Here is a 23275-nt window from a genome sequence, read left to right as displayed (position 1 = left end):
AAGGACAACGAACTTCGGATATGTACGTGGAATGTTAGGTCCCTTAACAGACCACGTGCAGCCGAACAATTAGCGGAAGCCCTAAACTGCTGCAAGGCAGATATTACAGCCATCCAAGAAGTGCGATGGGATGGACCGGGCAAACGCAAACTAAAAGCTAGGAAGAGAAGACATCTTTGGTGGCATAATCGGGAGATACAGCCTGCACGACACTACCTCCGACAACGGATTCAGGCTAGTCGATTTCGCTGCGGGGCGAGACGTTCTGGTAGCTAGTATGCAGTTCACGCATCTTAATATCCACAAGGGGACATGGAAATCTCCTGATCAATCAACCGTCAACCAGATTAACCACATTGCGATCGACGCACGACACTTCTCCAGTATCCAGGATATCCGAACATTCCGAGAGGCCAACATTGACTCGGTCCACTACCTCGTTGTAGCCAAGGTACGGCTACGGATATCCCGATCCAAGCCAAAACAAGGAAGTGCTGTGAGAAGATTCGACGTTAGACGGCTACAATCGCAAGAGACTGCCATGTCCTTTTCCGATCGAGTCTCTAATAACCTCATTGAATTGAAAACCAGTGGCAACATTGCCTTGCAGCCATCAGAGATGCCGCCTCTGAAGTGCTAGGTTTCACACGGCCACCACAGCGAAACCCCTGGTTTGACGACGAATGGCGGCAAGCGCACGCAGCGAAACAAGAGGCATACAAAACGGCGCTGCACAAAAGGACTAGAGCTGCTCTCGAGCTCTACGAGCAGAAGAGGAGAGATGAACACCGGCTTCTTAGATGGAAAAAAAGAGAGCATGAGAAGCGCGCGATCGAGGAGATAGAGGGATGTCACAACAGGAATGAGGTTCGTAAATTTTACCAAAAGGTAAAAAAAACCTCCCAAGGGTACCAGCCCCGAACCGAAGCCTGTAAAGACGATCAGGGAACATCGTAGTAGAACCGCAGTCGATGCTGAGAATATGGAAAGATCACTTCTCCAAATTATATAACGGCGATGACGAACCGAATTCCGCTGTAAGGGAGATAGAACCAATCAATCTCGGCGACGCAGATCAACAATTCCGCCTACCCGACCTTGACGAAGTGAAGATAGCTTTATCTTAGCTTAAGTCAAACAAAGCTGCTGGAGCCGACGGCATCGCTGCCGAACTATTCAAATCAGCAGGCGATGACTTCGTACGGAGCATGCACCAACTCATCTGCAAAATATGTCATGTCCGATGAGTGGAATCTCAGCATAGTGTGCCCGATACATAAGAAAGGAGACCCTCTAAACTGCGCCAACTACAGAGGCATCAGTCTCCTTAACATTGCGTATAAGATCCTCTCTGCCGTATTATGTGAAGCCATTCGTCAACAACCTGATTGGTCCTTATCAGTGTGGCTTCAGACCAGGAAAGTCCACTATCGACCAAATATTCACACTGCGGCAGATCTTGGAAAAAACCCAGGAGCTTCAAATCGATACCCACCATCGCTTTATCGATTTTAAAGCCGCGTATGACAGCGTCTATAGGGAAGAGCTCTACCGAGCAATGTCTAGTTTTGGCATCCCTGTCAAACTTATCCGTTTGTGCAGAATGACGATGGAGAATGCATGCTGCTCTATCAAGGTCGGAAAAGATCTTACCGATGCATTTGATGTCAAAAAAAGGTTTTAGACAAGGCGATGCACTGTCATGCGACTTCTTCAACATCGTTCTGGAAAGAATTGTACCGTCAACACTAGAGGCACAATCTTCCAATGGTCCATCCAATTACTCGGATACGCAGATGATATTGACATAATTGGAAGATCAAAGCGTGATGTCAGTGGAGCGTTTTTGAGCATTGCGACGGAAGCGAAGAAGATGGGTTTAGTGGTCAATGAGAGCAAGACCAAGTATATGCTGTCATCAAAAAAGGACACTGAACGACGACGTCTTGGACAAAACGTCACCACGGACAGCTATAACTTTGAGGTAGTTAAGGAATTTGTCTACCTAGGCACCGCTATTAATGCAGACAACGACACCAGCGCTGAAATCAAACGAAAAATAACTTTTGCAAATCGCTGCTTCTTTGGACTTAGAAGGCAATTGAGAAGTTAAGTCCTCTCTCGAGCATGTAAAATCACCATCTATAAGACACTCATCATCCGGGTCCCCATTTATGGCGCTGAGGCCTGGACCCTGTGAAAGAAAGATGAGAGCATCTTAAGATGCTTCGAGAGAAAAATTCGGGTGATTTTTGGTCCCGTACGCATAGATGGAGAATGGAGGAGAGGATATAACGACGAACTGTACGGGCTGTACAGCGACACTGACCTAGTTAGCAGTATTAAAGTCCAACGGTTTAGATGGCTAGGTCATGTAGAGCGGATGGACATCAACGCTATAGCCCGGAAGGTCTTCGAATCCAATTTAGAGGGACGGCGCAGTAGAGGAAGACCGCGACTCAGGTGGCGCACCCAGGTGGGAGAAGACCTCAACTAACTTGGCGTGCGAAACTGGAGACAGCTAGCTAGGGCTGGAGACGCATGTTGGTTGAGGCCCAGGTCCGCCCCGGACTGTAGCGCCACCTTAAGTAAGTAAGTAACTAAAAATTTAAATTTGTATATATGTCAGCTGAGTTTAATTTCTAATGCTGACAGTTGAAATGTCAATTACTTAATTCAAATTATTTTTGTATGGAAAATTTATGAAAATTAAATTGTACCATGTACAATTGCCTTAACTAACTGACTGACAGACTAGAAACTTCTCTCACCTTCAAGCTTCTTTTATCGTCTGAACCTTATTTATTTACAACGGAAAAAAAACAAAATGACATCATGTAGATGGGCCCTTAAGAATGCGGTTAATACCCAAAATTCGAATTTCATTATTCTGTGTCATTGAGATTATATCTTTTGATTGTTATTTAAACAATGAGTCCATGACATTGAGATATGAGTTGTAATTTTTTTCTTTCTAGATTAAGAACGAACCCTGAAAAATATTTGTGATGATAAGATTTTGTTTTAATCTACGGATTTATAAGCTTGACAATTAAGCCTACTACACAGTTATAAACCTATACATAAAATAAAGATTAAAGCCTTTTTGATATTCGTCAAATGATTTATTGTTCATGAATCAGATAATAATATAATTTGTTTGTACATTTATACATATATATAAATAGATGCAAGTATATAGAGTGGATATATTTGAATATTTTCACAACTAGGTACTTGGGTAAGAATTTTTGTTTTATAATTAAGTTTTTTAATTTTATTTTTTGTATAAGTGATTTATAAATATCTTTAATTTTTATAAATTATATTTTATTTAATAGACATTTTCATTGTAACACTTATTTATTTATTCTATCTATTTTTTAATAGACTTTTTATCTTTAAATACTCTTTAATAAATATTTTTGGTATAGTTTGTTGTGTTTATTTGTAATAAATTCAATAGTTTTTATCATTTTTCAAATAAATTCAAAAACACCAAATATTTTTGACTAGATATAGTTTTGTTTTGTTTGTATAGATAAAATATTCCCTTTTAGTTACCAATTTATAAATATTCTCTTTTGTTTTTATTTTTAACAAATATTAAATTACAAACATTTTTTAAAAAACTTATTTGTGTGTTTCGTTTAACATGTGCCTTAAATTAAAAAAAAAAATAAACTTTTTAAAAAATTGATAAAACTTTGTGCTTATAACTTATTTTTATTGATAGACAAAATTGTAATTAATAATCAAGGCTTAGGAGGATATGGCTGGTATCTCGTTAGCTTTTGACTGTTGAAAGTTAAAATAATTAAAGATAAATTGTGGTTTTGGGATAAGTAAATAAAACATTTTGGTTCTGAAAGAAGGAGAAGACACATAAGATCTCGAAATTTGGAGCTCATTGAAATTAAATATAGTTTTTGTAAATGAACTTTATATAATTTGTATGTTAAAACTTTGTATAAATATTATGGTCAAACATTTTTGGACCCTATTTTTTATGCAAGAGAGCTTTGAACTGAAACCTGGATATAATAACATTATTATTTTATTTAAATTTGCAGTCTAAAATATGATATATGTATATTAGACTAAAATTATTCAAAAACAAACAGTTTTTCAAGGATATTTTCCAAATCAACGTGAATATCAGGATTGACAAATAAATTAAACTTTGTCATAACTTCAATAGAGAATTGTTTCGACATTCGTTGAAGGATCAATGAAAGTTCCAAAATTCTATCGAATTTAACATTTCATCAGAGAAAAACAAACTTAATAATATTGGTATGCCAAGAAGTTTTAGTTTTAGTAAAAAAAATCGTCATTTACTAAACTTGTGTTTGGTTATAATTTTTTTCCAATCTTTTTAATACTCAAAATTAGCCCGCACAAAATGACTCTTGTTTCTTTTAAAATGTGGTTCTAAAATCTAAATTCCTCTGGTCGGTTTGCTGTCCCACAAATAAAACAATACCTTTTAAAAGGATTATGGTGTCCTGCATTCAAATTTCACCTTTTAATTTTTCAATCACACTAGGTTTTTAAAATATGCGTCTTTAAACCAGGGCCGGATTGAGGGCAGGGCAACCGGGGCAGAAGCCCCGGCGCTGATAAGAAGCACTTCCAATTCAGTACCCATCTTGAGTCGGCGTTGTCGAGCGGAAGCTACGAAACCCTAAGTCAACGGCTATTCAGAAATCAAAGAAGCTCTAACCAGCACATCTTCCAATAAAGAGCAAAAAAACATCGAGAGGAATGAACCAACGCACCTTCTACAGGAGATGAGTGGCCCCTAAAACGCTTTGTTTGCAATATTTTGGAACGATATCTTGGAGCGATCCAACGCTACAAACAGGATGTTGCAAGGCCCGAAAATTATTCTTGAATCGGCAATGCGTGCACTAGAAGCATTGAAATCATTCGTGAAATCCAAACGAAATGATTTTGATAAATATGAAGAACAAGCCAAAAAAATCCCATACTAATGAATCCGTACAATCAAGCACCCGCACCAAAACGAGAAATGTGAGGATGAAACCGCTCGATTACGGGAAAGCACAAGACGCAAATTTGTCACTCAAGGGAAAATACAAAGTATCCGCCTTCATCCCAGTGGTCAATCACTTCTCCTTTTTTTCCGTTTCTCTTACTGAAAAATTACATGCCACGAAGCTGAACGTTCGAGATTTGGATTCCTGAATCACATCGAGAAGATGGATGCTGAAAATTTGCACGCTGCAACAGAGGCATTGGTGAAAGGGTATCCGGATGATTTAGACCCTAGTCTCTTGGTAATGAGTTGCTTCAATTTGTGTCTTTGATTGACTCATACAAAAAGGAAAAGGGCTATGGAACATATCAATCACCGGAGCTATTTTACTACCAAATTCTCGAAAATCAAAATTTCAGAACCCAAACCTCAAAATTGCATAGAGAATGTATTTGGTTCCTTTTCAAAAATGAAAATTATAAAAAATAGGCTTTGAACCACGAGGGGACAAAACCGTCTATCGTAGCTTTCTCTCCTGAGCATTGAAAGCGATTTACTTCGAGAACTGGATTTCAACGAAATCATCAACGATTTTTCGGCGAAAAAAGCTTGAAAGGTTCCTTTCGTTAACCCTAAAATGTAATTTCAGATAATTCTTTTTTCCGTTTAAATTTATATATTTTTGTTCAATACTAAAGGAATCGAGTTGGTTTCAAAATAAATTATTCCTTGAAAAACTAGAGTAAAAAAAATGGTTTACTTTATTTTTAAAATTGAAATTTGGGCGTTGGGGCCTCCACTCCTTTATTGCCCCGAGGCCTCTGGACCCCTAAATCTGGCCCTGCTTCAAACACAACAAAAAATGGTCTTTTAAAGGCTAAGTTAAAACCGACATAGTTCTTAACATTGTAGGAAGACAATTAAAATTTTTTTCTATTTTTTTTAAGTTAAGGGTAAATGCTCATTAGTTATGAGGCTCCATTTGACTTTATATAAAGTTTTAAGAAACTTTGAATTGAACGCTCTCGAGGTTTTGAAAACTTAATTGGAGTTAATTTTTAGGGCTTATTTCGAATCGTACCTTTGGTTTTAATGGCTGAAACACATACACTTCAGCTTCGGCTTCGCCTGACGTTTACGAGTTCAACCATAGGGATTCAATGCATGCTATCACAATGAAGCTTCAACCTCACGCTTCATTTGAAAATCGTGAGGAAATAACGTAATGTTACGTAATGTGACTCCAAACAGAAGCTCTAATTCAAATTTGCTGAACATTTGCTTTGTCTGACAGGTCAACTGCTGTAAAAAAAATGTCAACAAACAAGATATTTGCTCTTTGGAGGGATGTTATAATACAAATGTCATTTAAAGCTACCTCGAAGGAGGCCTAACGTAACGTAGACGAAGCCTCTTTGTGATTCAACCATAAATATCTCGTCAAATTTTAAAAATGGCTCTTTTTAACAGTATTTTTTTAATAGCCTTTTACGACTTCGATCAAAAGTTACGATGAAGAAGAAAGTTTTTGATCTAAAAAAAAAAATCCGGTCTCATAGACACAGACTAGAGTTGGGAAATAATGATCATAATACTTTTTCTAAGTAATTTCGGCTTTCATTTCAATTACAAGTAATTAGTAATTGACTTTTATCTCATTACAATTACAAGTAATTCTTGTTGACATTTAAATTTTAATTACTTGCAATTGTAATTGAAAATATGAACTTTCCATTTTTACATGGAATTGAAAAATATAAATAGTTTATTCATCTTCTTGGAGGAAAGCACTTTTAATTATTTAAAGTTAATTTAATTGATTTCATTATTTATATAATGGTTCAAAACAAAACACATTAAAGAACTTAGCATTTCAGGGAATTATTTTGTAGTATCATCTCGTAAAACGTAAAATAATGAAAGTACAATTTAAATTAATTTTTGTGTGATGATTACACTGGAAAAATTAATCATTATTGCTTACTTTTTTTTAATTACTTACAAGGGTTTGACACTTTTTAAATACATATACAGTGTTGGCCAAAACTAAAGCAACAGTTTGCTTCAAAGAATGTCCCTCTATGAAGCACGTTGTATTTACCATGAAATCATAATTTTTTAGCCCCTTATGTTGTTTATAATTTTATTAAATCCAAAAGCAAAACCTTTTATTTCACTCAAAAATAAAAGGCATTAAAATTAGAGAGTTGCCAAATGATAGACAGTACTATTTTCGGACGAATCCAAATTTAATTTTAAGGGGCCAGACGATTGTCGACGTGTTTCTCTTCCAATTAACCAAGGTTGTCAAGGAATGGTTTCGTGATCGTTAAGTCGAGGTGATGGATTGGCCAGCACAGTCTCCTGATCTCAACTCCATAAAGAATCTATGAAAGATTGTAGATCGGTGAATTGTACACGAAAAGCGTAAAATTCCAAACGACCTCTTTGCCCAAGTCAAAGAGGCTTGGAATAGTATCCCTAGTGCTATTATCACGAATCTTATGAAGAGTATGTCTAGAAGGTCTAGAGCAGTGATCGAAAACAACGGTTTCGCCACAAAGTATTTATTAACAATCACGTTCTTAATTAGATTATTTTATCTTTAAATAAAGTTGCTTTAAGCACTATTCACATGAGCACAACCAACGACCAATGAATGAACGAATATTCGTCGATTTTGACATTTCTTTCACATGAGAGTTTTTAAATCGTCGCGAATAAAGTTTGACTTTGACAATTGACTAAAACAAGAATGATTTTTTTAGGTTAAGACGATCGATTATTTTATTCGTTGCGAGTGTGGATAATGTGGAACGCGAATAAAGTTTGACAGTTCGTATCAACTACAATTTTTTTCGCGACCAATAAATTCGAAAAGTGCATCATCTAAAAATATAAAAATTGAATAGGGATCATAGATTTGGAAAACTATTACGAATTTTATTGAAAAAAAAACTACGGAATTTAAATAGCCTCCAAAAAGCTTTTACATGTCTTTTATTTAAAATATTTCCAAAACCTGACGTGATATCAGTGATTTTGAAGTCGGATTGTAATAAAAACCATTAAAAAGTGCACTTTAAATGCCAGGAGAAAAACGTAGCCGGCCTGTAGAAGAGGATATTCGCCATTTAAAAACATAACAGTCTGTCCGGGGATCTTGAAAGTAATCCCAAACACAAGTTCAGCAATCAAAACGTATTCGTAGCTATAGCCTTTTTGAATTCCAATCTTTTTTACTTACGTGAAAATAAAAAAACATAAGTAAATTCTCCTAGTTATAAAAAGATTGCAAGTCTTTCGAAATCCTGTCTAGATATTATATTCTTTAATACCAGTTTCAACCTTTTAAATTTCCATTAAATAACTATTATTTACTTGTACAAGATCATCAATCCATCGACAGATTGTCAAGTTAAAGAGCTTGACCTTTAATTCCATACGATTAAACATACAGTTAAGAACACAAAGGTCTCTTAAGCAATAATAATAATTGTTTAATCACCACCTGATCAAGCTTAATCATTTTATTACCTTCTTCAACTTCTGCAAGCTCATTGTGTGTGCCTGTGGATACATGTGCTTAGCGCTATAAGCACTACTCACGCCAACTTTTCATACCTTCTACCTAAATAAAGTGCTTGGAAAAAATAAAATACAAAAGTATTTAATAGCAAAGAAAACCTTGTTACTGAAATGTTTACTCAGGGGTATCCCCGTTTTTTTTTTTTTTTTTGTTTTTTGCTAGAAAACCACTTCCAGTTAAGTTTCAAAGTTTTTCAAGTCATTCATCTTCTCAGAACTTGTTGTGGGAGTCTCGACACTCTACCAAGGGCTTCCGTCTCAGTGACTTTTAATGACTAAAACCCCATCCAAGTCTCAACACGTTTGACTTTCTTTCACAAAGTTTTATTTTCTTTATCTATGCCATGCAATTCATAAGCTCTATAGGTAGACTCATGTAGCCTCATTCACTTGGTACCCCTTTTCCATAAAATCCACACGATTGCTCACTCAACTGAATGATAACAATTTATTTTATACAACGATCAGAGGCAGCAAGTCTTGACACGATCGAGCAAGTTTCAGGATCCCATTGTTCTTTCGGATTCGGATCTCGCCCCAACTGAGCACACATAACAAAATCGCAGAAACAAAGCCAAACAAGACAATAAGCCGAATGGATGTGAGACACTCCAAAAATGAGGTAAGCTCCGCAAACAACAAATAAGGAAAAGATGATCGTCGAGATCGAGGTCTTTAAACTACGACAACAAAACGTAAAGAAAAAATGTCCATCGTTTTGGTCAATGGCTTCATATAGAGCTCTAGCTCACATGTACAAAATTTTAATGTCGGACAGATACACAAAAGAAAGAAACTAAATACCACATGATATGAACTTTACGTAAGCAATCAACTTAAGACACCTCTTCGTCTTCCTCGACGATGGGTTTCTTGTCATCGACCTTTTTGGCTCCGATCAATCGATGGAACACCGACTTCTTTCCACCACCTCCCATCATGCGTCCGCCAGTGGCGCCCCAATGACTCTTGGCTGCCTCTGAAGACGTCATCAGCATGGAGTAAGTCGAACAAGCTTCACCCTCTTTGCTGTGATGGATTCCGTAGAGGAAATAAACTAACATTCCAATGGACACCCAAATGAAGAATCGCAGCCAGGTTAATGCACTGAGGTGGACCATTAGAACCACGTTGCAGAATATGCTCAGAGTCGGTACATAAGGCACCAGGGGTACTTTGAAGTTCAAACCTCTGGTATTTTGATGATGAACTGCAATCACCGCCACACAAGCTCCGGCAAAGAAAATCAAGAAACCGTACAGAATCAGTGCCCACCAAGTGCCTGAATACAATTCCGACCATGAAACCTCCAATTGGAAACAAATGGCAAAGCTAAGAACTGTGAAGAGAAGAACCGAGGCAGAGACAGCTGCACCAGGTTCGAAACGGCCTAGAATTGGGTCAAGCCAGCGGAATTGAGTCTTCAATCGACCAGCTAGAGCAACTTCTATCAAATCACTGGTAGGGGATGCAGTGTCGATGCTTGATTGGGAAGAATTATCTTCGTCCTCATCGGGAGTGTCAGGTGCGTAGACTGCACTTTCCTCCAAAGGAAGGGGTCGATATCGAAGAATGATCACACTAGCACTTACAATCGTATAAGCCAACAAAGTTCCAATAGACATGAATTCGACCAACTTTTCCAGATCGAAGAGCAAGGCCAAGATGGCACTCAATACCCCCGACACTATTAAATTCAGAACTGGAACCTGAGTCCTGGCATTGATCTTGCCGAAGCAGGAGAACAGGAGTCCATCGGATGCCATGGCGTACATACATCTAGGCAGAGCGAAGAGTGATCCAAGCAATGTGGTTGTCATTCCACAAATCGCACCAATAGATATAAGGTACTTAGCCCAAGGAAGATTCATCGAACCAAAAGCTTCGGGCAGAGAAGCAGCTGGATTAATGTCCCTGATGGGAATCATCAGAGTGAGAGCTGCACTCACCAAAATGTACCCTACACTCACGGCACACAGTGATAGAATAGTAGCGATGGGAATGGACGATGTTGGGTTCTTGGCCTCCTCACTCGATGTGGCAATACTGTCGAAACCAACAAAAGCATAAAAACAAGTCGCTGCCCCAGCAACAACCCCTCCAAATCCGTATGGCAAAAATCCACCCTCAGCTTCAGACCAATTCTTGGGATTGGCGTACCAAAATCCCACACCAATAACCAGCAACATTACCAAAATATTCACTACAGTTAGTGCTCCATTGAAGACTGCAGTGGCCTTGACGCCCATACCCAAGGCTGCGGCATAGACCAAACAAACCGAGAATGCCATGATATCAGGATGCTTTGCAAAGAGCTGTTCGTGAAGTTCTCCCGTGACCGAAACAGTGGTGTTTGCAATCCAACCGTCGAGCATTGAGTCAACGTAGCCACTCCAAGCACGAGCAACGGATGCAGCTCCCAACATGTGTTCCAGCAAAATATTCCATCCAATGACAAAAGCCCAGAATTCACCAATGGACACGTAAGTATAGACATAAGCCGAGCCAGCCTTTGGTATTCGAGTTCCAAATTCAGCATAGCAAAGGGCAGACAACATGGACACAAATCCAGCCAAGATGAAGGACAAAATGATACCAGGGCCAGCCATATCCTTGGCAACAGTGCCTGTTAGGACATAGATTCCCGCACCCACCATGTGACCAATTCCTGAAACAAAGAAAAAAAAGACAATTAGCTTTAACCGTTTAACTTATGATAAGGGCGTATGAGTGGTATTTTACAAAACAATTTAAACCAAAACTATTTAAAAGCTCGGCTGTGTCGCACAAACTTGCTCTTGTATTGAAAAACTTTATTTTCAAGTTTGAACTATATGAACCCAATGATTTAGGGAGTAGAGGAGAGAACAGACCGAAAGATAGGCGGACGGAATGGTTAGATTAGGTTAGGTTATAGGTCCTACTACGTGATGGAGTAGGACACACTTAGGCCAGTTTAATGACCCATTGTGATACCACATGAATCTTGAAGCTTTCTTCTAGAGAAGGAGATGTACAGTAGAGTTGTTATGAAACCGAATATCGAGCTTATTTGCGATCTACTTAGAGATAACAAGCAACTTAATAGCTTTAAGTCTAGTGTATGCCCAATGTTTTTTGTGACCTGACACGTAGTGCGTCTTGCATTAGGAATAGTTTACATATAGCTGTTGGTATGTCAGCGTTAGCCAAGTGTGGTAGAATGGGCTGTACTGTACCATTTGTGGAAAGTTCATCTGCCTCACAATTTTCTGGAATGTCTTTATGGCCCTGCACCCAGCAAAGGTGAATAAGTGTTGTGCCATCTCCATTAGAGATGATCGACAATTATGGAATGCTATAGAGTTTTTAGAGACAGAGTCCAGATATCTGCCTGACTGTATGAGAAAATACGGATATCAGATGTTAATATCACGTTTTCTTTAAGCTAGGACAAGACTTCTTTTATCGCCAAAAGTTCCGCCTGGAACACGCTAAGAAGGCGGAATGAGAGACTTAATTTCAGTCGTTCAGAGTAAACACCTCCACCAACCTTTTGATCAATTTGTATAAAAGTGGAATGACTCGTCTTCTAGCACTTCCCTATCCTCCCAGAAAGATCTGAAAGGTATAGAAATCTGGAAGTCTCTGTTGAATTGCAGCTGGATAATGATGCAGTCTGTGTAATTTGGAATTGATTCTAAATACTTAAGAATTAACAGGCGATTAACAGAGATTGCAGCTATTTGTTTCCTAAATATATCAAGATGTGTTAGGTAAAGTGTCCAGTGTTGTATATGGGGTATTGTGAAGTGATCCGCTTATACATATAATATACGCTTATATACAGTTTTATAGGGAAGATTAACAAATGGAATTTTGTATTTCCTCAAAAATAGAACTAATTCCATTTTGTGTGGGTTAAATACCAGTCTACACTGATCAGACCAAAGGATTAGTCTGTCTAAGGCATTTTGTAAGAGTTCTTCTAGGGTGTTAAGATACTTTCCTGAAACCGCTATAGCAACGTCATTCGCTTAGCAATCACCATCAAACCCTCTGCATCTAGACCAGTTAGGATTTCATTTACCACTAGGTTCCAAAGGACAAGGTAAAGAACACCACCTTGCGGAGTCCCTCTACTAAAGAATCTTCTTGCAGAAGAGTTGCTTAGTTTTGAGTTAATTATCCTGCTAGTCAGCATTAAATGAATTAACTCCCCAAGCAAACATTCTAAGTTTAGAGATGTTAGTTGATAAGAGCCCTTCAATATCAAGAAGAGAAACTATAATGAACTGTCGACTTCTCTACCATCGATGGAGAGAAGTAAAGGTAGTTTTCATTCCCAAAGCTTTCACTTCTGCTATGACAACCCTAATCGTCGAATACTCCCTCTGTGAGTTGATTAATCTAATGCTAAGGGACAGGATCATCAACTCTAAGATGGGCCATTTTTTTACGAAAAGGTCTGTCGGTAGAGGCATGCCGATGATGTTGCTATCGCCGTCACAGGGGAACATCCTAATTCACTGAGAGACCCCCTTCAAAACGCACTCAATATGCTCTCTAAAGACTTGTTATCTCAAAGCAGACTTCATATTAGCTCCCTAATAGGTGTCCTTGCGGGACACTGTCTTATAGGCAGACACGCAATACAATTTGGTGTAGCCTCAAATGACTTCTGCATCAGGAGCTGTATGGACGAGGAAGAAGAGGAAACAATCTCTCACCTCCTCTGCACTTGCCCTGCTCTTTCACTAAGACGCAAACTTCATCTGGAAGAATACTCATTCGATAATCCCAGTGAACTAGCTAAAAAGGATATTAAACATCTCCTTCGCTTTATAAAAAGCTCAAAATGATTCGACTAGTGGGAAGTAACTCTCTAGATTCATGTGGTATCACAATGGGCCTTTTCTTTTGGCCTAAGTGTGTGGAATCCGCAGCCACTTTAACCTAACCTAACCTACCATCAAATGTCATGTTCAAATCTTGTGTTAGAAGTTTTTCACGAATGCAATACTTTTAAGTAAAATCTTAGTCTGAAAATTGGATTAAAACAAGGGCCTACTTCGAAAAATTCCAGTTGATAGCTTCATGTATGCGTAAATTGGTAATTCTTAATAAAATGATCTAGATCTATTGGGCCCTCTCCTTCTAATGAGCTGAATGAGAACGCTCATACTTCAGTGTACCTTCCACATGAATTCCTCCAAAAATTGGGACACTTTAAGAAAGGATAGTTCCTTGTATTAGATTAGGTATTGTCCAATATACTTGTGTCACTGATGGCCTCACATGATATCAAATAATATAAATGTACAAAATAACTTTGCGGGATTAAAGTCCATTAAAAGGGTTTTCAGTTTAAAACATCAAAGAGTTTTTTGATTTTCTATACGTAACATACCTTTCTTCTTTTTAAATAAATTTGAAAAATTCTGTGACTCAAATTGTAGAGCTCAAAATTTTCTACATTCGATCTACAAAATAATTAAACTGTCCCTTGTAAGCTCTAAAAACGGTACCGAAACGGTAAGCCAATTAAGAAAACCCGACACATTTTACTCTTACTAAGGTCTTATGTACACAACAGAATGTTCAATCTTGAGCAAAATGAGTCTAATAAAAGTCCCAATTTCTTCTTGCTTTTGTTCATCAAGCCCAACCGTTCCACTTTAATGATAACAATTCTAATAAAAGTGGGTTGATTTCCCACGCCCCATTAATATATATAACTTTTCCATTATGCTAAGTGTCTTCATTACACAAGAATCTGAAGTGTTCCTTCGCCTTCTGAGGGTATAATCTCAAATTTAGTAATTCCACCTTTTAGTAAAAATCAACCAAGTCCACTTTGTTAAACTTTGCAAGAATCAGAAGTATACATGAAAAGAAGGAGGATACCAAGCCCCCTTGCTGCATTCGTTTGAAAGCTGTATTTTTATATATAAGATGTATTTCTTAGAGTAATTCTTCACATACTATCATATCATAGTTTTGAATAAAAATCTCATCCTAGTACGTTCTAATTAATTTTGGAGCGATTCGAAGCTAAACATTATGTGAAAAACGTATTTTCTAAAAATGCAGTTCAGAATAGAAAATGGAAAGAATTCTTTAAAACCCACATTTTTTTCATGATATGACTAAAAGTAAAACCTACAAATTTTTTCTTAAATTTCCTTCTCAAAGTCTTAAATAAAAATAAGCTCGCAAGAAAATTTTATTTTCAGAAAATTTATTTGAAACAGAGGGGTTAGCAAATCTAATATATAAAACATTTCTGTCACAGTGTTAGTTGCCATACTCCTACGAAACGGCTTAACCAAATTCAATGAAATTTTGCATATATATTTGGTAGGTCTGAGAATAGGTTTTTATCTATTTTTTATATTCCTAAGTGATATGGTTTAATTGCATCAACAGCGTACACTGTGCAACGATCTTACGATAGTATTCAGTGACGCTATGTTGAATGAAGCATCGATTGCTATTGAGGATCTTTGCATTGTCATTGCCAATTTAACACTTAGAACGCAGAACAAAGAACCATTTATGACCACATCATGCTCGCAGTTTCGGCAGGACAAGATGGATTCTTTTTTTGGATGCAAAAGTTGGAACTGGCAAAACATTCCTTATTTCGCTAATTCTTGCTAAAATACGATCAAAAATAATGGTTTCGCATTGGCTGTTGCATCTTCTGGCATTGCAACTTTATTGGATGGAGACAGAACAGCTCATTCAGTACTTAAACTCCCACTAAATATTCAAAATAACCCAGACGCGGTGTGCAATATAAAAAGCAGTCATCAATGGCCAAAGTGATGAATGCACTACGACACACAAACATTCGCTTGAGGCGTTGAATAGGACATTAAAAGATATAAAAAACAACGACAGACTATTTGGCAGCACTCTTTTCAGGTTATTTCAGATAAATACTTCCCGTTATTCCGCGTTATTAATTCACAAGATGCCCTTATTGACCAGATATTTTCCGATGTACACAGACAATATAAAAAGCGTGAGTGACTGGCAGAAAGAGCAATTTTATCAGCAAAAATGTAGATATCAACGAATTAAATCCCAAGATACAACATTTGTTACCAGGAGACTTACAAATATTGATACAGTTTGTGAAGCTGTAAATTATGCAACTGAGTTTTTGAACATATTGGATTTACCAGGCATGCCATCGCATAATATACAACTGAAGGTTGGATCTCCGGTAATTTTGCTTCGTAATTTGAACTCAACATTTTTGTGCACCGGCACGTAATAAGTAATTAAAAAATTAATGAAAAATGTTATCGAAGCCATAATTCTAAATGGCAAATTCCGAGTTGAAAATATATTATTACCGCGAATACTTTTTATACGCACAGATGTGCCAATTCAATTCAAAAGCCTTCAATTAGATTGGAATTTGCAGTGACTATCAAGGCCAAACGATGTCTGTCGGCGGCTTAAATTTGAGCCATTCATGTTTTTCACACGGACAATTAAGCGTAGAGTGGTATCAAGTGGGCAAACGATCCAGTTAGTTTGTATTAACGAAACATGGGATTATAAAAAACATTGTTCACTTTGTTGTATTCAGGGATTGATAAAGAATTAATTTTATTATTTAAAATAAGTTATTTATTGCTAGCAAAATATTCTTTAGAAATTTTTTATATGACAAAGCAACGTTTGTCGGGTCAGCTAGTTATACTTATAGAATTTAGTTTAATTTTTAATATAATTGTCGCTCTTTTATTATGTCTTAATGATTTTTCTTTGTTGTTTGTTTAACATGCTAAAGTTGATGCAAATCATCTGTTAACTTTTTAGTCAGCGATGATAATGATTCAATTTTTTAATTGAATTCAGCGTGAACATTGATTTATAAAAATGTCTGTTTTGTTTTCAATTTCGCAATCAGTTTAAGGTGAATTAATCATGAAAATAGAAGAATTGTTGGAATAGTTTTTGTCGAATTTGGTTGAAAACGAAAGTAAACAAATTATCAACGAATATCACAAACAATTTTTACCAAAACTTAGATGGATGGGGGTTCCGTGGTTGTTTATAAAATAAATGTTTTTTTTTATGATTGAACTAGTGCTTGGTTAGATAGTTTCTTTAAAGTGAAAATAGTAGTGAAAGTGATACTCTTGAATTGTATGTTCGACATGGTCGAAGGTCCACTAAAAATTTTGAGGAATGATGTGATCACAGTTAGCAAAAATAAAATAAGAAAACTTCAAGAAAATATCATTTAGAAATATTAAATAAGAAATAGTTATAAAAAATGGAAGTATCGGGATCAGGAAGTTCAAGTTGTGAAAGAAGTTGAATACCTCGGTTTGACTATAACAAGTAACCTTTGTATGAAAAAATGTATCAAGTTAAATTTTCAGGAGGCGAAGGCTGCCCCCTGCGTTTCCTGGAAAAACTGCATTGCAAATAAATCCATCCACCACTCAGCAAAATATAAACTGTTTCAAGCTGTGGCAAAATCTATTATGCTTTACTCCTCGAAAGTGTGGGGCTACAAAGAATATGAGGTAGTGGAAAAATTATTACGTTTTTTTTTTGAAACAAGCTATTGATGGAAATATTCATTTCTATCAATATATGTACATATAAAGAAAGTAACTAACGATCAAAATATTTCATATGATTTTCGAAAATCTTTTGTCTTTTTCTTGGAATGACATTTTTTTGTTCATCTGAATTATGTAGCGTGTACTCTAGTTAACTTCCCATAGGAAGTTATTGTAATGGGTCCGATTTGTCAAATTGAAAATTTTGACATTTCTCGACGTGTCAAGGTCCCTAGAGTCGAAATAAAAGATTTTTAGAAAGATGTCTCTGCGTGCGTGTGTACGTACGTTTGTACGTCCGTACGTCCGTACGTTCGTCGTCCATAGCTCAAGAACCAGAAGAGATATCGACTTCAAATAAATTTTGTTATACAGATAATAAGGCAGAAAGATGCAGAAAGGGCTCTCAAGAAAATTGGGTGGGTGGTTTTTTTACCATAAAATTTTGGTTAACCTTAAATATCTTACGAACCAAAAACGCTAGAGACTTGAATTAAATTTTATATAATATATTGTAACGTGATACCAAACAGGTATATTTTTTGAAAAAAATCAATATAACGGTTTTTTTATAAATCAATAAAACTGAAAAAAAAATTTGTCAACTCCAAAATTTTACGACTGAAATATGATTTCATCTCTAAAACAATTTTGTGCAACGAAAAATAATGTTTTTGACATCTGATAAAATTTTGAGAAAAATCTAATTGACAGTTTTTTATACAAAAAATACAAACCTAAAAAAAATGTATAAAAGTTGGTAAAAATTGATTTTCGACTCAAATATCTTTTCAAAACTTTGAGATATTGGCTTTAATTTACTTTTATCTTTCAAAACATCTTGTTGTCAACATTCAGTTAAAGTTTGAAAAAAATCGATTTGACAGTTTTTGTACAAAAAATTAAAAACCGACAAAAAATTAACAAAAGTTCGTAAAAAATGATTTTCGACTCAAATATATTTTAAAAACTTTGAGATAATAGGTTCTTACTAATTTTTTCTTATAAGAAATATTGTTTTCAACATTAGGACAAATTTTGAGAAAAATCGAATTGACAGTTTTTTTTACAAAAAATAAAAACCTGAAAAAAAATGTATAAAAGTTGGTAAAAATTGATTTTCGACTCAAATATCTCTGCAAAAATTTCAAATATGGGCTACAAATTAATTTTATCTTATAAGAAATATTGTTTTCAACATTTGGTAAAATTTAAAAAAAATTCGAATTGACAGCCTCTTTTTTTGTAAGCGTTTTGATGGGGGCAGTTGATAGATTTGTGCCTAAAAAACATTCTAAAAATAATTCTTGTCCTATCTGGTATAATGGGAGTTTGACCCATCTCAAAAACAGAAAAAATAAGGCATACAAATTATATAAATCTGATACAAATAATTCTGAGCTTCGCGCAAACTACATACATACATACATATGTATGTATCTAAATCTTCAACGAGAATTCGATATTCTCAATAAATTCTTATGTCGAAATTACATTTTCTCTATTGAATGTGATATCAAATTAAATTTCAATCGTTTTTAGAATTTTATAAACTCAAGACGTAAATCGAGCGGATAACCTAGTTGTATGAGGTATCAAAATACAATTACTAGTGATATACCTACAATTTGTAATTTATTTGCGGACTATTTTCAATCGGTTTACCCTTTAGATACTCCCGATATCCAGAAACTACCTTATATGAGTAGATTGGTCAATATAGGTTCTTTAGTTTTTAGTCCTTTTGAAGTAGAAGAGGTTTTATCTAAATTGGATGCTAATAAAAGTGAAGGGCCTGATGGGATTCCTGCTATTTTGTTAAAAAAAATGAGGTATTGCAATAGCTCACCACTTTCGTGGATTTTTAATCTATCCATAGCCAAGGGGCAATTCTTGGATTGCTGGAAGGTTTCATTCTTATCGCCAATTTTCAAATTGGGCTCGAAGCAGGAAGTAACCAATTACAGACCCATTTGTAAAATTTCTTGCGTTCCAAAAGTATTTGAAAAGTTAGTTTGCAACAGGTTAACTGTGTTATTTCATAACCATATTTCGGTTTCTCAACATGGGTTTGTAGCAGGTAAATCAACCGCAACAAACTTACTTACTTACTTATGTTATTTTTACAGATTTTTCAAAGGCATTTGACAGAGTTAACCATAAAATCTTAATAAACAAACTAACTTCTCTAGGTATTCACTCTTCCCTACTAAAGTGGCTTGAATCATATCTAGCTGGTAGAATTCAAATAGTAAAAGTTGATAGCTCGCTCTCGAAATATATCTCGGTCCCATCTGGTGTTCCACAAGGAAGCCATTTGGGTCCATCATTATTCTTGTTATTTGTAAATGATATACCTGATATTTTTCATAATTCAAAATGCCTTCTTTTCGCGTATGATCTCAAACTTTATCGTGAGATTTCTTGTCAAGCCGACTGTGTGCTTCTTTAGGAAGATCTGTTAAGGCTCGATAATTGGGGCAAGCTAAATCACCTACTGTTAAATGCCTCTAAATGTCAAGTCTTGTCGTGTGACCGTAGTTCTAATCCCATAGTGTTTGATAATACTATCAACCATGTAAGTTTAGAGCGTGTAACAAGAAAGAAGGATCTAGGAGTAATCTTAGATACTAAACTTTCCTTCTTACCGCACTATGATTATATCATAAACAGAGCAAATCAAATGATTGGTTTCCTAAAAAAGAAACACCAAGGAATTCTCAGATTCATATACCTTAAAATCTTTGTACAATTCACTAGTAAGGTCAGTTCTTGAATACTGTAGCATTATTTGGAACCCTTATTACAATAATTCAATAGACAGAATTGAAAAAATTCAGAAACATTTTACAAGGTTCGCATTTTATGAGCTAAACTGGAGGATTGTAAGGCCTTCTTATTATACGCGATGCTTATTATTTGGTATGCAATCTCTTTATGATCGTAGGATTTATTTTTCAGTAATGTTTATAAGAGACATTGTAACATTTCATATCAATTGTCTTCCTCTAAGAAGACTAGTTAACTGTGTAAATGCACCCTCTAGAACTACACGCCACCGGTTTCATTTTTATTTATTTATATTTTGTTTTTGTATCTAGTCTATAAGATCGATGAATGGATCGATTTTGATTTGGACAATCTAACAACTATTAAAGGAAGTCTTTACTCCCTTGTTGCGAAATTGGATAAGAAATATCGGCAAAATTTCATCAACCATGCCAAAGCATCGCAGAATTAAGATTTCTATAGTAAGTTGGATTTTATTCTTGGAGAATCCAACTACCTCGACGACAAGAACTCAGAGGAAATGATTTCTTCAATTCTACGAGCCAGAGGTGAGATATACCTCACAGACCAGACCTCCCTATCGAGTGCCAACTCTGCAACACCCATGAGAGAGAGAATATCGGACACTTTTTAGGATTTTGTCCAATTATCCAAGAAATTCGTCGAGACATTTTTCGGAAGAACCAATTTGAAGCTGAAGATGCTGTCCAAACCGTTAATGGAGCAAAAGGCTGGGATAGACTTTACAAATTCCCCAATGCGCAATGGCTTACAGAAAAAGAATTCTTAGAGAAAGCTTTTAATTTGTCCAGTGCATTTAAATTTGTACGTTTTTTTCTTGGTGCTACATCTTTTCATTGAAGTTTAATTTTTTTGTATATAAACTTGTTTAAAATTAAAAAAATTTCCAGTAATTTAATTTTATTAATCCATTTAATCTCACATTTTATCTTTATTGTTATGTTTGTTTTCGCTATCAGAATTCATATTCTGTCAATCTGACCGACGGTTTTAAAACTAGGTCCTAAAAAACTCAAGTAATCTTTTATTGTATTAATGAGTTTTATATATAAATAAATTTCTATTCTAAAAAAATACTATTATTTAAGAGATACTTAAAGATTTCAATTCAATAAAAAATAGAATACCCCTTAATTTTTTTGATCAGATATTGCAACACGCAGTTTGCTACTTTTTTTTAATCCGAATACAAATTTATTGATTTCAAATTAAATTTGAATAATTTTAAACTCTATTGTGTTTACCTTTTTTAATGTTAGAAAAAAAAAAACAAGTTTAAATTTTGGTTTAAATCTATTTTCTCTTTTTGTGGGCGTGGCAGTGTGTACAAATTTCTAGAGTCGATTCCACTTGTCTTTACTAATCTTGTTTGAAAATTTGATGAAAATCGGTTCAGTGGATTGGTATTTTTAACTTAAGCATTGCATATTCTTGTGGATGGATATCACGTCCCCTAAATATAAAACCACAATTTTGTGACTTTTTCCTTCCTTTCTACTACAAAGCCGAAATTTCAAGTTCTACAATGTTGGGTAGTTCATCATAATTTTGTTGATCGTTTAGTCAGACAGTCTGTTTTTTGAGCTATCTAGAGTGATATATCCTAGTTAGCAGAATTAAAGTCCAACGGCTTAGATGGCTAGGTCACGTAGAGCGAATGGACATCAACGCTCCAGCCCGGAAGGTCTTTGAATCCAATCCCGAGGGCGCAGTAGAAGTAGACCGCGACTCAGGTGGCGCACCCAGGTGGAGAGGACCTCAACCAAATTGGCTTGCGAAGTTGGAGACAGCTAGCTAGGGACCGAGCTGGCTGGAGACGCATGTTGGTTGATGCCCAGGTCCGCCCCGGACTGTAGGGCCACCTTAAGTAAGTAAGTAAGTAGAGTGCTATATCTCAGATACTCTTTTGGACCTGACGTTAAAATTTGGTAACTATTAGGCAAATTTTAAGATTCTGCATTGATTCGTTCTACAGTTGGAGGAGGTTAAATATCGGCTAAGTGTATTGCTTTTAAAAGGGATTATTGCGAGAACTTGGCTGGGCACTACAGCGATCTCCGATTTCTACGCAGATCGTTGTTCCTAAACAAATTATAAATATTTACTATTTATTTTGTAACTAATCATAGCGCTCTGATTAAACTCAGAGCTAAAAAGAGAATAATCCCTTATGATGAAGTAACACAAATTAAAACAGAGTATCGAATTTACAAATTATTCTAGTTTGAATCCAGAACATTAATCAATGCAAGCTTGTGGACTGACAGAAAAATGTGATCCCCCATAAAGATTCCAAAAGAGTGTCACATTTCCTTTGATTTAAACAAATAACACAGAAATATGCAAACATTTCATAGACTGATGGGAACAAAATAAGAGGATATGAACATTGTGGCATCAGATTACAACCAAGAAGATGCTCCCGTGCTCCGATATCGATTTTTATACCAATCAAGTAAAAACAAACTCTTCCTGCAAATAATAATCTAAAACCAAAAAGTAGGTACATTCCCGTCATCGCCAGAGTCATCAAAAATAAAGACATGAAAGTTTCTCAAAGCTAAGCTAAGCTAATCGCAATGAATAAAAATGATATTTAAAGTGTAATGCATAAAAAAATGTAATTGAATATTAAAATTCATTTATAATATTTACCCAATAAAGTTATATCGAATGTATTCAAACATCGATTTAGTGGAGTCTCCATGACATCAGCTGGAACTGGTTTAGTGCGATTCATTTTCGAGCACAACCCGGACATGACATGTCCGAGTATAATGCGACGTGTGCCCGGCATTTGTTGATATACTAATTAATATTTTATTAAACTTTTTGTTCGTATTGTTTTTCAGATTATTTGTCTTTTGTTCGTTAATATTCCAGATGGTGTTTTGAGTTCTCTTTTATTTTCCTTTTCGATTTATGGAAGACGAAAAACAAGAATAAGAACACTTCAATAATTGAAAAACCACTCGTTGTACTCGTTTTTCTCGTTGGTTTCCTTGACTTTGTACTTTGACCGCCTACACGTTATGCAAAGCTATTTTTTCCACAACATATGTTCGACTTATCTATTGATTGCATACTTTTAGATGCATCAATTTTAATGATTTCGAACTTTAATTTATGCGGTTATTATATTTTTTGAAATTCACTTTTGAAGAAAGGTTTTTGAAAGGTTGAAAAAAGGATTTCAGAGAAAATCCAATTAATAAACCTTTCCTCACTTGTTAGACGAATGGAAAAACACACACAGTACAGTTACCGAGAGGAACGTCAATGCCTGTCAAGAAAAGGTAAA

General features: G+C 35.7%; 1 protein-coding gene across 1 annotated transcript; it reads right to left on the bottom strand.

Moving 5' to 3' along the window:
- Positions 1–4188: 4188 nt before the first annotated feature.
- LOC129942399 (cationic amino acid transporter 4) lies at positions 4189–23230 on the bottom strand. The gene is made up of 2 exons (XM_056051311.1): positions 22630–23230; positions 4189–11258 (listed from the first exon to the last, which is right to left on the bottom strand). The coding sequence occupies exons 1-2, from the start codon at positions 22769–22771 to the stop codon at positions 9427–9429; spliced, it is 1974 nt and encodes a 657-aa protein (XP_055907286.1). The 5' UTR covers positions 22772–23230; the 3' UTR covers positions 4189–9426.
- Between the last annotated feature and the right edge of the window lie 45 nt (positions 23231–23275).

Source organism: Eupeodes corollae, chromosome 1 (assembly GCF_945859685.1).
Source record: "Eupeodes corollae chromosome 1, idEupCoro1.1, whole genome shotgun sequence".
Taxonomy (NCBI): domain Eukaryota; kingdom Metazoa; phylum Arthropoda; class Insecta; order Diptera; family Syrphidae; genus Eupeodes; species Eupeodes corollae.
Note: the sequence above shows the minus strand (reverse complement) of the source record. Positions and strands in the feature narration are given on the sequence as shown.